Source organism: Diadema setosum, chromosome 16 (genome assembly GCF_964275005.1).
Source record: "Diadema setosum chromosome 16, eeDiaSeto1, whole genome shotgun sequence".
NCBI lineage: Eukaryota > Metazoa > Echinodermata > Echinoidea > Diadematoida > Diadematidae > Diadema > Diadema setosum.
The window spans coordinates 18727019-18740329 of NC_092700.1; the positions used below are offsets into that span (position 1 = coordinate 18727019).

Sequence of the window (13311 nt, forward strand, 5' to 3'; positions counted from 1 at the left end):
TATCTACTCAGTAACCTTGCTATACATGTTTACACAGCATTCATATTGACAGCTTGAAGGTCTGTTTTGATCCATTTTTAAGATCTCAGACCTCATCTTCCTGTATTGAATTATTTGATGACTTCTTCCACTTGTAATTTGGAAAAATTGCAGTTTATCCGCTCCCTCAAGGAAGCGGATAAACTGCAATTTCATTTCCCGTAGTGATCTCATTTCCCATAGATCTCATTTCCCGTAGTGTTCATTACTCCGTCAGCTCCCAGGGAAATTTACTGCAAAAATTATAATCTTCTTATCATTGAATTCACAACTCTGATTTCACTGCACATCCTGTATTGGAGAAATATGAGATAGACCTCAAGTCAACCTTGCCTAAGTCGAATCTATTTGGACTGAAGAAATAGCTTCGACGAAGAGAACATTTGGCTTATAAGGGATTAAAGTCAATAGAATATGAAGATAAGAGGACTTAAAAAGACCTTTGACTTATGCAATTGTTCGACTTAGGCAAGGTCAACTTAAGCAAGGTTGACTGTCGTTAGTTTTTGTATCAAATCTGCCAAAAATCTAAATAGATTCTTTTTTTTTTGAATGTGCTATTAATCTTGAATACATGAATACATATCCTCTTGAATAAGTTGTCAATTGTAGAATCAGTTATGAGTTGAGCATGTACGTGAGACTTTTTGATATTCATTCAAAATGAATAATATATAAGCATTACAGTGAAGTTCCATTAAACTGAGCTTGCTTACAACACTGGATGTGCATTTAGCTCGAACAAAAAAGTGAAAATAGTGGTCCCAATTTCCCATTACTGCATTTAAACATGTATGATTATGCATATTATGCAAATTTGTGTAAATCATGCAGATTGCAAAGTGTCTAGAGAAGGAGATTGTACACGTGGCACTCTCGTAATAAAGTCAGTTCTTATTAATTCCTTCAAACATTTGATGGTGACCTAGCTCCAATTATTGTTCAGCGTCACAGAAATGTGTGATGTGTTGTTCATTATCACTGTCTTCTCCTGGACGTTTTACAGTGCACTCCCATTATAAAGGACAAGGTTATAACAAAATTCCGTTTACAACAAAGTAAAATTTGTTGCCTTAACATTATCAACTTTATGTATTTTTATTGTCTATTCATTTGTTATAACAAAATTTTGATCCATGTACAACAAAAGAAAATTGCTGGTCCCAAGGACTTTGTTATAACGCGAGTCCTTTGTATAACAGTATTTGGCTGTTGCCTATTGAGTATGTTTACAATGGAGTACTCGTTATATTGAGGTACCAGTACATGTGAAATCAACGGTTCCAGCAACCTTGTTTGTTATATACACAGTAATTGGGTACCTTGTATCAATTGTACAATAAGTGTAACATTAAAGGAGACCTCGGGATGCTTTTCAGACATTTACATTTGAATTTATGATAAATTAGTTATACTGAGTACAGAGTTTCAGTAGTGATTGGGATGAGGAATAACAATGTTTTCAAAATGTATAACAAACTGCAATGAAGAAGGATGATGACATGGCAGCCCTACCATAAGAATGCACTAGTTGGGGCTCAAGGAAGCAGATCATGATGTGAGACAGGTTTATGCACGACATTAAGAAAACAAAGAAAATTTCAAAAAAAAAATATTTGGTATGAAAAAATACACATTCCCTGGACATGCTAATGACATACAAACTCCATAACATTGTACAGTACAAATTGTCCTAAGTCCCTGCACAGAAAGGGTCAAAATGGTTCATGATTTGCTCAGTATCGGGGGTTTTCTGTCCTGTGAAATCAGGGAGACTTCCCACCCCTGCATTACTGAAAGACCACTACAGACATCAGGCACGTGCACACGGTATGTATACTTAGAGTCCTGCATGCCTCACATGAATGAACACACAAGCACGCTCGCATGGATACATGTACGTATGTACACTCAAGCACACATTGAACGTCCACATCTCATACGCACAGTCTGACACATCTGTTTTATGCCAACATACATTGTACACATACACTAATTCATATGACGGACAGGGTACAGATGAGATTAAAGGGCAATATCTATATACAATATTGTATTTCCCCGCTGCAAAATACAACATATGGATTATTACAAGTCTGATGTTTGTACATGAACACAAGGATAAACTAAAGGCACCACGTACCCATATACAGTGGACTACCATTACAACGAAGTCCTTAGGACCGGCAGTTTTCTTTCATTATATCAAAATTTTGTTATAACCGAACAAACAATAAACACACAGAGCAAATTATGTTGTAGCCTGAATTTTTACTTCGTTTTCACCGGAATTTTGTTATAACAGGGGTGCACTGCATCTGCCTTTAAGCAATACAATGTACATGTAAATATCTTCATGTTGAAAAAAGTGCAAACACACTGACTGATTTCTGCTTGTAAATCTTAGTACACATATATTTTTTTGGTGAAACTGCACAGTAGTAAGAAATGACTGCCTGATCACAGAATGACAGTAGTCCATCCCTATAAAAGTCAATTGCAAAACATCTGGGGAAAAAAAAAATGGTACCGTGGAGCCTGTGGGACTGCAAATTTTTTGTCTTTACTGCAGACACTTTACCACGGTAGAAACCAAAATGCAAAGATGGGGGGGAAAAAAAGAGACACTGGGATTGAACAAACCAAATACAGTAGGCCTACTGAATTTTGCTCAAGGAGGCGTTCCAATGGAACACTGTACACAAAGGTTTCATTGTAAACAAATTAGGTACTCGCACTTTGGCATCTGCACTTCGAATTGCACTACTTTTGGTTGTGAACCAATGTGGTGTATTATCATGTCAGTCAATGTCCCATCGTATTTCATGCCGAGGAAAAAAATTCAAGCGGGTTTTTTTTGTTTTGTTTTTGTTTTCGCAGAAAAAGAATAGATCATTTAATAATAGACAAAACCTGAATCTTTCGATCAGTCATTTTTGTGGTTAGGATAGCAGAAATAAACATGAATTCAGACCACAAATACTGACATGCTTATCAATATTCTAGGGACCTGGTATACCAGGTTCCCATATTAAAGGATATGCTAATTAGGTCATACTCATTTGTGTATTATTCTACTCATTACAATTTCTGCTGCGGTAAGTCCAAATACAATTCCAATATTACAGTCCAGATCAGGTGAAACAAATATGAATCAATATACAATGTTGTACCATAACATTGTATGACACTTAAGCTGGAAATGCCCTTAATGCGAAAGCAAAGAAAATCCTGTTTTGAGAAAGTAATGAAAACAAATTCTCAAATATCATAAGATTGGGTATTTGATCCAAAATTAATATTTATTTATTTTTTTTTTTCACTAGTACATTGTATTTGAATCTTGCAAGCAGTGAGAATGTGAAGTCTGTGGTTTGGGAGGAAAATCAAATGCTTTGCTGTTCCTTATTCTTTACTCTTCCACATCCACATTATCACTCATATTCTACCAGTGATGTTTGGAACAAATCAAACATTTAGATATTCATGACAGATGCATTGTCAGTTGATGAGTTTTGATTATCAAAACCACCCTGTGTTTCTACTTCATGATACCTGTTATTCTCCTAACATTTATTTACAAATTGCAAAATAATACACCTTGTATATACTGGGTGATCCTTCACTTTAAGCGTCAGGATAAGAATGCTATTAGATCGAACATATGGACATGATAATACAGTATATCAAAAATATTAACCTTTTATTTCTCCTCTTTTATTTTAACTGCCCACAGGAGGCAGGAATGTCACATAAATACAGATGAAACATAATGACATGATTACGTTGATACATGTTGTAAGTGAGCTGCTATGAATTACTGTTTGATGTGACATACGGGTCTGAAATTCGACGGAAGACGGCTGGAAACTTGTCTCCTTGATTACGTGTGACCTTTTGACCTTCCTCAGTACTCTCGTATAGTTTCTTCACTACAGGATCCTCGTTCTGTAGAAAAAGGAGTAAAACTGATATCAGTACCATATACATGTATATAGGAACATCCAGAAAAACCTCATAGAGCACATTTTCATGACAAAATGTAGCTAAAAAGTGAATTCTTCATGTATAGGATACATACAATCTATAAGAATACCCAACACTGGGAAGTGATACAGAAATATGCAGGCATGTGAAGATTTCAGCATAGAAGGAAAATTTAGCATTCTGCATAATTGCATAATCATCACACAGCAAAATAATGAAATGTTCTTACATACAACGCACATGTATTACAGTGGACTCGCATTATAACAAAGTCCTCGGGACCAGTAAATTTCTTTCGTTATATCAAAATTTTTTAATAACCGAACAAATAAACAATACAAAAACACTGAGCCAATAATTTTGCGACCTGGATTTTTATTTCATTGTAACCGGAATTTCGTTATAACCGTGTTCGTTTTAATGGGAGAGCACTGTACCACTATGAAATTAAACTGGGACATTTAGTTTGTTCATCACTCCTACCTCTGTCATACACTGGTTAGCTCCACTTGTTCCTTTAATAATACATGTATATACAAGAAAGGCTTACTGGCTGGTGTAATGCATATTTTGCAACAAAAACAAACACAAGCACATTTCTAGTGTCTGGGTCAACCCAGTTTGTTCAGACAGACGAACAGACCTACATTGTCCAAGAACATCCTCGCTCGTATATAAACTGGAGTGTTGGGATTGTATTATGAAAAGCGCTACATTTTGTCTTGGAGTATGCATCATTCAAGCCTTTGGTAGTGTTTCACAAAGAATTAAGTGGAACTTAAAAGTTGTGATCTACTTCAAATTATGGTATGCCATTTGGTTTCTATTTTCAGTTTCATCTAATGTTTCCAGAATCCACTTCAAATTGTTATCAACATTTACAGAAGAAAAAATTTTACTCCTTATTTCATTTTATCAATCAATGCAAGTATGAAAGTATCTCCAAAATTTTCATTCTTATATGAAAGTCATACAAAGCCTACCATAATTTTAAGTTGATCTTAGAATTAAAGATCAACTTAAGTTCTATGTGAAACATCCCCCAGGAGTACAAATTTGAGTCTTTCGTTTGGTTTGGTTTTGTCATTGAAGACATTTGCATCATTCTCTTTCTTGGGGGGAGGGGGCAAGGTGTACAAACATTGCTAGAGTTGTTGTTATACCTTACAATGTACATCTCAGAGCGTGTAATTCTGTAGGATACCTACAAATTGGTTACATATAAACTTACCATTTCTTTATCCGAGAGTCGTTCAAACAGTGGGTGTTCTTCAAAGTGCTTTGCCATCCATTCATGCATCTCCTGAACATCAGTTATTGTGTAAACGAGCCCCTACAGAAGAGATGAAAAATAAGTATGATAGATTATGATATGAGTGTGTTGTACTTGCATTTATCAGATACGGTGCAGCCCCATTATAACAAGCATGTTTACAACAAAATTCCAGATACAAAAGTAAAAATTAAGACTGCAACATTATCCACTCTGTTTTTTTGGTTTTTTTTTAATTATTATCATTGTTTATTTGGCAGTTGACCAATCACATAACACAAATCCATTTTGGTGCTGCATAGATTGAAATGGCATTCCTGTCTTCAAAATTGTTGTTCATTCTCAACTCATGCATCTGCACCATTAAAACAGAAATTTTTTTACAACAAAGTAAAAATTCAGGTCCAAAAATTGTGATAACCTATTCCTTCCAATAATTCTCAGAGCTTTCAACACCCCCAAACCAGATTCCTTTTGACCGTCAAAAAAAAGGACGGGTTCTGTACTGTAAAACGAGGAATGTTCACATGCATTTTAATTTCGCGAGCGCCAAGATTTGCGAAATTAAAATGCACACGAAAGTTCTTGTCTTCACTACTGTAAAACATGATATATTCGCGGCATGAATTTTTCGCGAATTGGAGCCGACGGTCTTTTTAGCGGCATGAAATTTTCGCGAACTGCCACTGGCATTCAATGCATATAGTGAAGACAAGAACTTTCGCGTGCATTTTAATTTCGCGAATCTTGGCGCTCGCGAAATTCACGAAATTAAAATGCACGCGAACATCCCTCGTTTTACAGTATATGCATGGAATGCCAGAGGCAGTTCGCGAAAATTTCCTGCCGCTAAAAAGACCATCGGCTCCAATTCGCAAAAAATTAATGCCGCGAATATATCATGTTTTACAGTATATGTTTACATATTCTATTGTTTGCTTATACAAAAATTTTAATATACCAAAAGAAATCTGCAGGTCCCAAGGTCTTAACTGTAATGGGAATTGCCTGTATTGCCTATTATCCAAATTTCAGTATGAGGTCTCTTACCCCTTCAGAGAGAACGTACGCATACTCGGCTATCAGGGTTGGACTAACTATCCGCCACTTGTGCTTGGTCTTCTTGAAGTGGGGGTCTGGAAAGAGGAAGAACATCTTTTTTAGCTGCAAAAAAAAAAAAGTGAAATGTGCAAAGAATAATTCGGACCTTAGAATGATGTACACAGATTGGATACAACATCTTATGCAGAGTATCACATTGAGTTCATCTACTTTTACCTCATAACATACCATCGCACTGATGCATCAGCATGTATGAATACTATTGGTGCAACATAAATTTCTGTGAATTTTGTAAGTCAAAAAACATTCACAAAATCGCAACTCGACTACATTGCCTTCTGTAACAAGAATGCATTACCTGTCATAATCTTAAGTGGGAAATCCACAGTTCTCTCCAAAGAAAAGAAACTTTAGTACATTTTTCACTTTATCACCGTGGTTCTTGATCACAGGTTCAATCACGGGTAAAATTGTCATCAAAAAGTTCAAATTAGTAAAATATCATACTAAAGAAGCATACATGTATTTGTAAATGGCATACATCAGCCACTCAGAATTAAGAATTCAGATAATTATGTTTGATTTTCTTCAAGTTATGTTTGATGTCAAGTTTTATGCAACAGGCCCTTGGAACACTACATTCCACTGGTCCTCTGACCAAACATGTAAGATTTAAGATAATACAATTTAAAAAAAAAATACAGAAATACATTGTACAAAGTACATAAACTAAAACACATACTCTTGTCCCTCTGCCTGTTATGTGAACATCATTTAACCCATTGACAACTGGGACTTGGCAGTTCCCATACAACTTCATTGAGACTTGAAGCTGGTAGGGGAAGGGGTAAGGAACCCACCTGTCCTTTCTCAAAGAAGTTTGGCAGGTGTTTCATGGCATTGCAGCGGATGCAGGCGATGTTGTTATACATGTCCTGGTGGTTCTGTCTGAGAGCCTCTATTCGCTGCTGCACATAGTCAGCCACCTTGATGCGAATCTCCATGCCCAGAATGAGGGTGTCCTTGAACATGGGGGACAGCGAAACTGGCAAGGGAAAGGAAACCAGGGAGAACAAACAGAGTGAAGCTGTGAATGTCTGGATACAAGGCAGTCATGGCAAACTAATTAGACAAAAGAATTATATCAGTTGTGTGTCATTGTCATGAATATGCATCTATGCAAAGTAAAACTAGAAATGTCGCTTTGGCGACTGGTATGCCTCCGCCATAATGCATGATTTTCCCAATAGGTCTAGATAGTACATGTGGACAATGTGTGATTACATTTTCACAAAATTGGCAAAATATTGAAATGACAAGTTTGTCACAAATGTGTTGAATGTTCACCTTCCTTGACGTAGGTTTAACCCTAAAAGGGCCGGGGGGGGCGGAATCCGCCCCCCCCTCGACGTTTCGCGCTATAATTCTGTTACGCGAGAAGGCCTCGTCGCGAGGCTTCTTGACTTTGTTTGTTCAAGTCTCGCGCAACTTTTGAGACCAAATTTGCGACGTCCGCGCGTACTTTTGCGAAGCCACGCCCATTTTTGTAACGGAATGTCGCCCCAAAACGGGCACAATTTTGTGATTTTGTGTACATTTCCTATGGAAAACAGTGCTCTGTCGTGAAAGTCATAAAAATCTGATTATTTTTACAATTAATCACTTTCATTGATTAGTTTTGTGCTAATTATGGTAGAAAAGTGGTCAGTGACAATTTCCAATGAAAAAACAAAGAAAAAACAAAAGTTGAAAAACAAAGAAATACATAAGAAATTCTGAAAACAATAAAATACATAAGAATTGAAATGAATTTTGGAAGTTTTTGTGATGTACAATCGTTGAATATGCTGCAACAGATTTACAGACCAAAAATTAGACTCTCAATGCTTTTAATTAGGCTAAAATATGATCTTGAGCTTAATTTGCATAATTAATTAATTAAAATTAGAAATTGATTGTTTCAAAAAATCTTATGACACAATCTTGTAGATTATGACGCAGGTCTCACGCATGCAAAATTTCATCTCGATCGCGCCACCGATGGCCGAGATCTCAGGGGGGGGGCGGAATCCATCCCCCCCGGCCTGAGCATAGCCAAAAAAGCCCGGCCCCTTTAGGGTTAATTGGATGAATAGGAGAGCATGTATCTAGGGATTTAAGGACTTTAACTTGACTTTGACCCATTCATACATTTAGGCATTGAGTAATTTTCAAGGTACAGGTGTGGAGAAAAAGTGCAATTTCTGAATTGAATAGTAAATTGTTACCATTTTCATCTGGCCCTTGACCCTAAAATTCATAAGATAATCACTTTCAGGTAGAACATGCATAATATGTACTAAGTTTCAAGATAACTTGAGCCACTTCGAGATATGGAGGAAAAAGTTAGTTCAGCACTTTCACTTGATCGTTGACCTTTTGACCTTTGAGGCAAAAAAAGAAGAAAAAAAAAACTTTCCAGAGAATTTCTATTAGGTTACACATGCATACACCAAGTGTAAAAAAATAACCCTGCTGGCATTGCATAAATATGAGGGTAATAGTAACATTTTGAAGTCTTGCACTTGACCTTTGACCCCTGACCTTTGACCCCATGAACCCTACATTCTCTAGATAATCACTTCCAGTCAGTACATGTAAATACTATGTTCCATGAAGATACCTTGAACAATTTTCCAAGGTACGGAGAAAAAAAAGAAGTTTTAATATTTTTACTTGACCTTTTGACCTTTGACCTCTGACCTCATGACCCAAACTTTCACCAGAGAATCTTAATTGGGTAATACATGTATACACTAAGTTTCAAGAAAATCTCTTCAGGCATTCAATAGATACAATGTATGGTGGAAATAGTGAAATTTCATGTATTTGACCCTGACCTTTTGACCTTTGACCTCATGACCCAAACTTTCACCAGAGAATCTTAATTGGGTAAAACATGTATACACTAAGTTTCAAGAAAATATCTTCAGGCATTCAATAGATATGGTGGAAATAGTGAAATTTTATGTATTTGACCTTGACCTTTTGACCTTTGACCTTGAGCATGTGCACCCAAAAGTTGATAGGCACAACTTCACCCCCTAATACACATACATGCCAAGTTTCATTAGGATACCTCAACAGGTTTCGATAGTTACCTTGTCCACAAAATTCATTACGGACGGAAGGACGGACGGACGGACGGACGGACGGACGGACGGACAACCCGAAAACATAATGCCTCCGGCACCACTTCGTGGCGGAGGCATAAAAAAACAAAACAAAAAACCCCCACACAATTCAGCTCAAGTTGGGGCAGAGGATGGATCGAGACTGGGGATGATGGCCCTGGAGGCGAGGCGAGGAATAAAATCTTGTGGTTACATTTAGTCAGGCATGGTGGTGGTGGTGATTTTTTTGTTGTCAGAAATGATACGTGTGACAAGTTGTTGCACAACCAGTATTTTCCTCCCTTCCGTAATAGTCATATAACTGAATTTGTTGTCTTTCATGCAAATTTAAGATAAAGCAAAAAAAAAAATACAAATCAGTGTACATGAGCACGCAACACCCATGTCATCAGATGCCACAGAAAAAAACACAACAAAACAAAACAAATGGACATTTAACGTCACGGTAGGATCAGAGGAAAAGGAAAAATAAATCAACAAATCTCTAAGCCAATTTAAATCATTCGTCTGCAAGCGTCATTGCTCACATTCATAATGACTATGAAGCCACATGAAGAGACCTGCAAATCCTTGGGAAGCCTCACCGTGCACTATTAACTGTGTCCCAAGACGTCTTGCATTTTCTGGGAAATATAATACATTTGTACTTTCATAATTCTCATTACCTCGTCTCAACAACTCACCATGCGTCATGAAGCCCCTAGATGCTATTGATTCTCTTAGCTTTAAAACCTCACAAATGTTTTTAATTGCTCAGTTTCTTTGAATTGAAGCAGCATAAATACGATCAAAATTACCATTCTTGGCTTCATGTTTTGTTTTGCTTTTCTCTATAGAGTTTCATAAAACTTTTAAAAGTTATACATGTATTTCAACTGTATCTGTTAGAAAATTTGACTTGAGTGCATTTTTGTTGTTGCTTTTGCATCCAATAGTAAAGGCTTATTACTTATGCTACGTGTAAGGAGGTCATGTTTTTGCTGGCATTGGTCTGCTTGTATGTCTGTTTGCAAAATAACTCCAAAAGTTTAGATTCAAATCCAAATTCAAATTCAAATTCATATGCATTCATTCCATTCACATCAGATCAATCACAAAGATTATTTACTTGGAACACAACAGCTATACAGAGATCTGATGAGGATATGTCCCAAGAAGTTACACTAACAGGTACAATAACTTGTGTTGGGATGCCCTGATACAATATAGCAGTTTAAATACAATTGATACACAAAATATTTACATACACAAATAAACAAAAGAAGAATTGAAAAGAAACACAAAATTAAGCAAGGTACAGGTTCACAGAGACCACAAAAAAAAAACAACAAACAACAGAGAAGTATGATATTGTGCATGTATGCTCATTTTATATCAACCCTGGATCAACAAAACAGCTGTAGATGGACTGGTCTGTCCTGTCTATGCTCCCGACAGACTACAGATGCATGTAAGAAATTACAATACCGGTAATTTTGACTGGCTGCCTGCACTGGATATAGAGTTTTAAGAACAGCTGAATAAGGGGAAATGAAAGCTCTATCATATAATTATACCCTGTATGTTACCATCATGCATATTATTACAATTATTACACAAGTTTTAGGCAAAAAGGAACAGAAACTCACCTAACAGTCCACCGTATCCACAGCCAACGTCAAGAAGCTCCACCCTCTGGTTCGGTCTCGTTTGCTCAGTGGGATAGTACTGCGTCCAGTCCATTTCTGATGGCTTGACAGGGCTACATGAGGAAAACCATATATCAAGGATCAAGAATATATCCCCTTCTATGAACAAAACAATGTGCAAAGCTCTATATGTAGCAGCAGCATTATTATGACCGTTAACTCTTCATGTGCCATGGTGTAAACCCCCTGTATGCCACATACTTCTGAGACAGCAATGTAGTCATGCTTTCGGAAAACGTCTTGTTTTTCAAATCTATGTAACTTTTTGTTACCTTGGGCATGTAATGAGAAAAATGTGAAGAAAAAATGCCGAGCTTTGTTTTGATGTAAATCGTATGACAAATACATGATTGTTTTTTCTTTCAAATGACCAGTTATTATGTGTCTTATACAATCAATCAAACAAAAAATAAAAAATAAAAAACCGACCTACACCAGGTTTGCCAAGTTTGAAACTTTTGAAACAAAAAAAAAAAAAAAAAAAAAAAAAATTAAAGTTAAAGCATACTAGAGAATTACTTGTAGGTTCTGGCAATTGGCAGTCTTAAAGCAAGTGTCATTTTTAATTGTACTGAGGCATGTTGCAAATGACCATTTACAGAAAATTATTAATTCTATACAGAGCCTATCAATACAAATGTATCATGTATCTAGTCTATACATTGTAGGTCTAGCCACATCCATTCATTAGACCCAGACTCTTCTTTTTTCTTTTCTTTTTTTTTTCTTTTTCAGAGATACTGTCCAACACCCTTAACTTTTGACTATGCATGGGCAAACCGGACAACAGGGGACTCCTAGTACATGTACTAGAGATCTACTAAATGTACATTCATTATTATTATTTTTTTTTTTTTAAACTCGGAAACAAGTCACAAAATATCACTCTTTTCTAACTAGATTCAAGATTAATTCTTGTTCAGATAAACGTTTTCAGCATCATTTTGTTCCTGTTGACGGCTTCTCCTCCTCCTCCTGCCGTCTGGTTGTCTGTTTGCAAACTGAAAGTTGTGAATGGTAATGGATTTGAAGGAAACTTGCAGGAAAAGGTGGTAATGATCCAGGAATTTTCATGGATTTTTGAAGTATTTCTTTTTTTCAATCTCTTTGCAGAGAGGGTCAATGGTACCGTAATTAACTTGGGAATTCAAGCTGTGCGCATTTGATTTGCGAGGTTTGCATAGCATAAAATAGGCACACTAAAGCGTGTGCTCTGCTCGAGCAAGGCACCACGTAGCTGGAAGCTAGTGATGATTTAAACAAGAGGCTTTTTTATTAGGAAATTGGGCGACTTTCAGCATGCATGTAGACCCATCATGGGTGGAAATGAGCTGCTTGGCGGTCAGGTCTGCACGTCTGCGATCAACAAAACGTAGCCAACCTTGCTTTGCTAGTTTCTTTAGATCAAGTTGCCCATGAGGACAACCGTGCCAGATGTGTTCCAAATTCGTTAAATGAATAGGCTGAATATCCAACAAGTGGTCTATTCCACTTAGTCTTACTGAACAGTCACACTCGGGTCTAACAACACTAATTATTTAGCAACAGCAATCATGATCGAACGTTCTTGAAGTCAACGCTATTCCACTACACAGTCTTAAAGGAGTGGGACTGAGGTACAAACAATGTGCGGTAAGAGGTTCTCGCGGTGTCACTATCATCCTCTATACTGCTTGAATATCACGATTCAAAAAAAAAAAAAACAGCTTATTTCGAAAAATATCTTACTACTCAAAGGTGTGATCGGACATAGGATTCGAATGAGCTCTCTGTCTGTAATATTTCTTCTGCGGTAGTTTCAGAGGCCCTGCCATCTTGCTGTGCAGACAACTTCAATCGTCGGGATTCACACATAACTCCATTCACAAACAGCAGCACGCTCGCTGCACGCAGAGCAGGCGCCAGGCCGCGGCGCCGGTCCATATCGGCATGCAAGCAGCAGCACTCGAGAGATCGATCAAATCCTACCAGGGAGCTCCGGCTAAATACTGGTTAGTGATAAGGTGAGAGTACATTGTATTAAGATTAGGCAAAGGGTTTGGGCTCAGGATTAGGATTAGGGTTAGGGTCAGGGGAAGGGTCTGGAGTA

The 13311-nt window shown here is 37.1% G+C and overlaps 1 protein-coding gene across 1 annotated transcript; it reads right to left on the reverse strand.

Annotated features, from left to right (window-relative positions):
• Nucleotides 1-742: 742 nt before the first annotated feature.
• Nucleotides 743-13073, reverse strand: LOC140239916 (tRNA (guanine-N(7)-)-methyltransferase-like). Its single transcript, XM_072319732.1, has 6 exons — nucleotides 12951-13073; nucleotides 11163-11275; nucleotides 7222-7406; nucleotides 6350-6463; nucleotides 5258-5359; nucleotides 743-3987 (listed from the first exon to the last, which is right to left on the reverse strand). The coding sequence occupies exons 1-6, from the start codon at nucleotides 13034-13036 to the stop codon at nucleotides 3850-3852; spliced, it is 738 nt and encodes a 245-aa protein (XP_072175833.1). The 5' UTR covers nucleotides 13037-13073; the 3' UTR covers nucleotides 743-3849.
• Nucleotides 13074-13311: the final 238 nt, after the last annotated feature.

Excerpts from the sequence above, each read along its gene's own strand:
- LOC140239916 (XM_072319732.1), bottom strand. The coding sequence starts at position 13,036 with ATGGCAGGGCCTCTGAAACTACCGCAGAAGAAATATTACAGACAGAGA. Across the intron at positions 11,276-12,950 it reads TCCGATCACACCTTTGAGTA|CCCTGTCAAGCCATCAGAAA; the intron begins GTAAGATATTTT and ends TTCCTCATGTAG. Across the intron at positions 5,360-6,349 it reads CGTACGTTCTCTCTGAAGGG|GGGCTCGTTTACACAATAAC; the intron begins GTAAGAGACCTC and ends TCTCTTCTGTAG.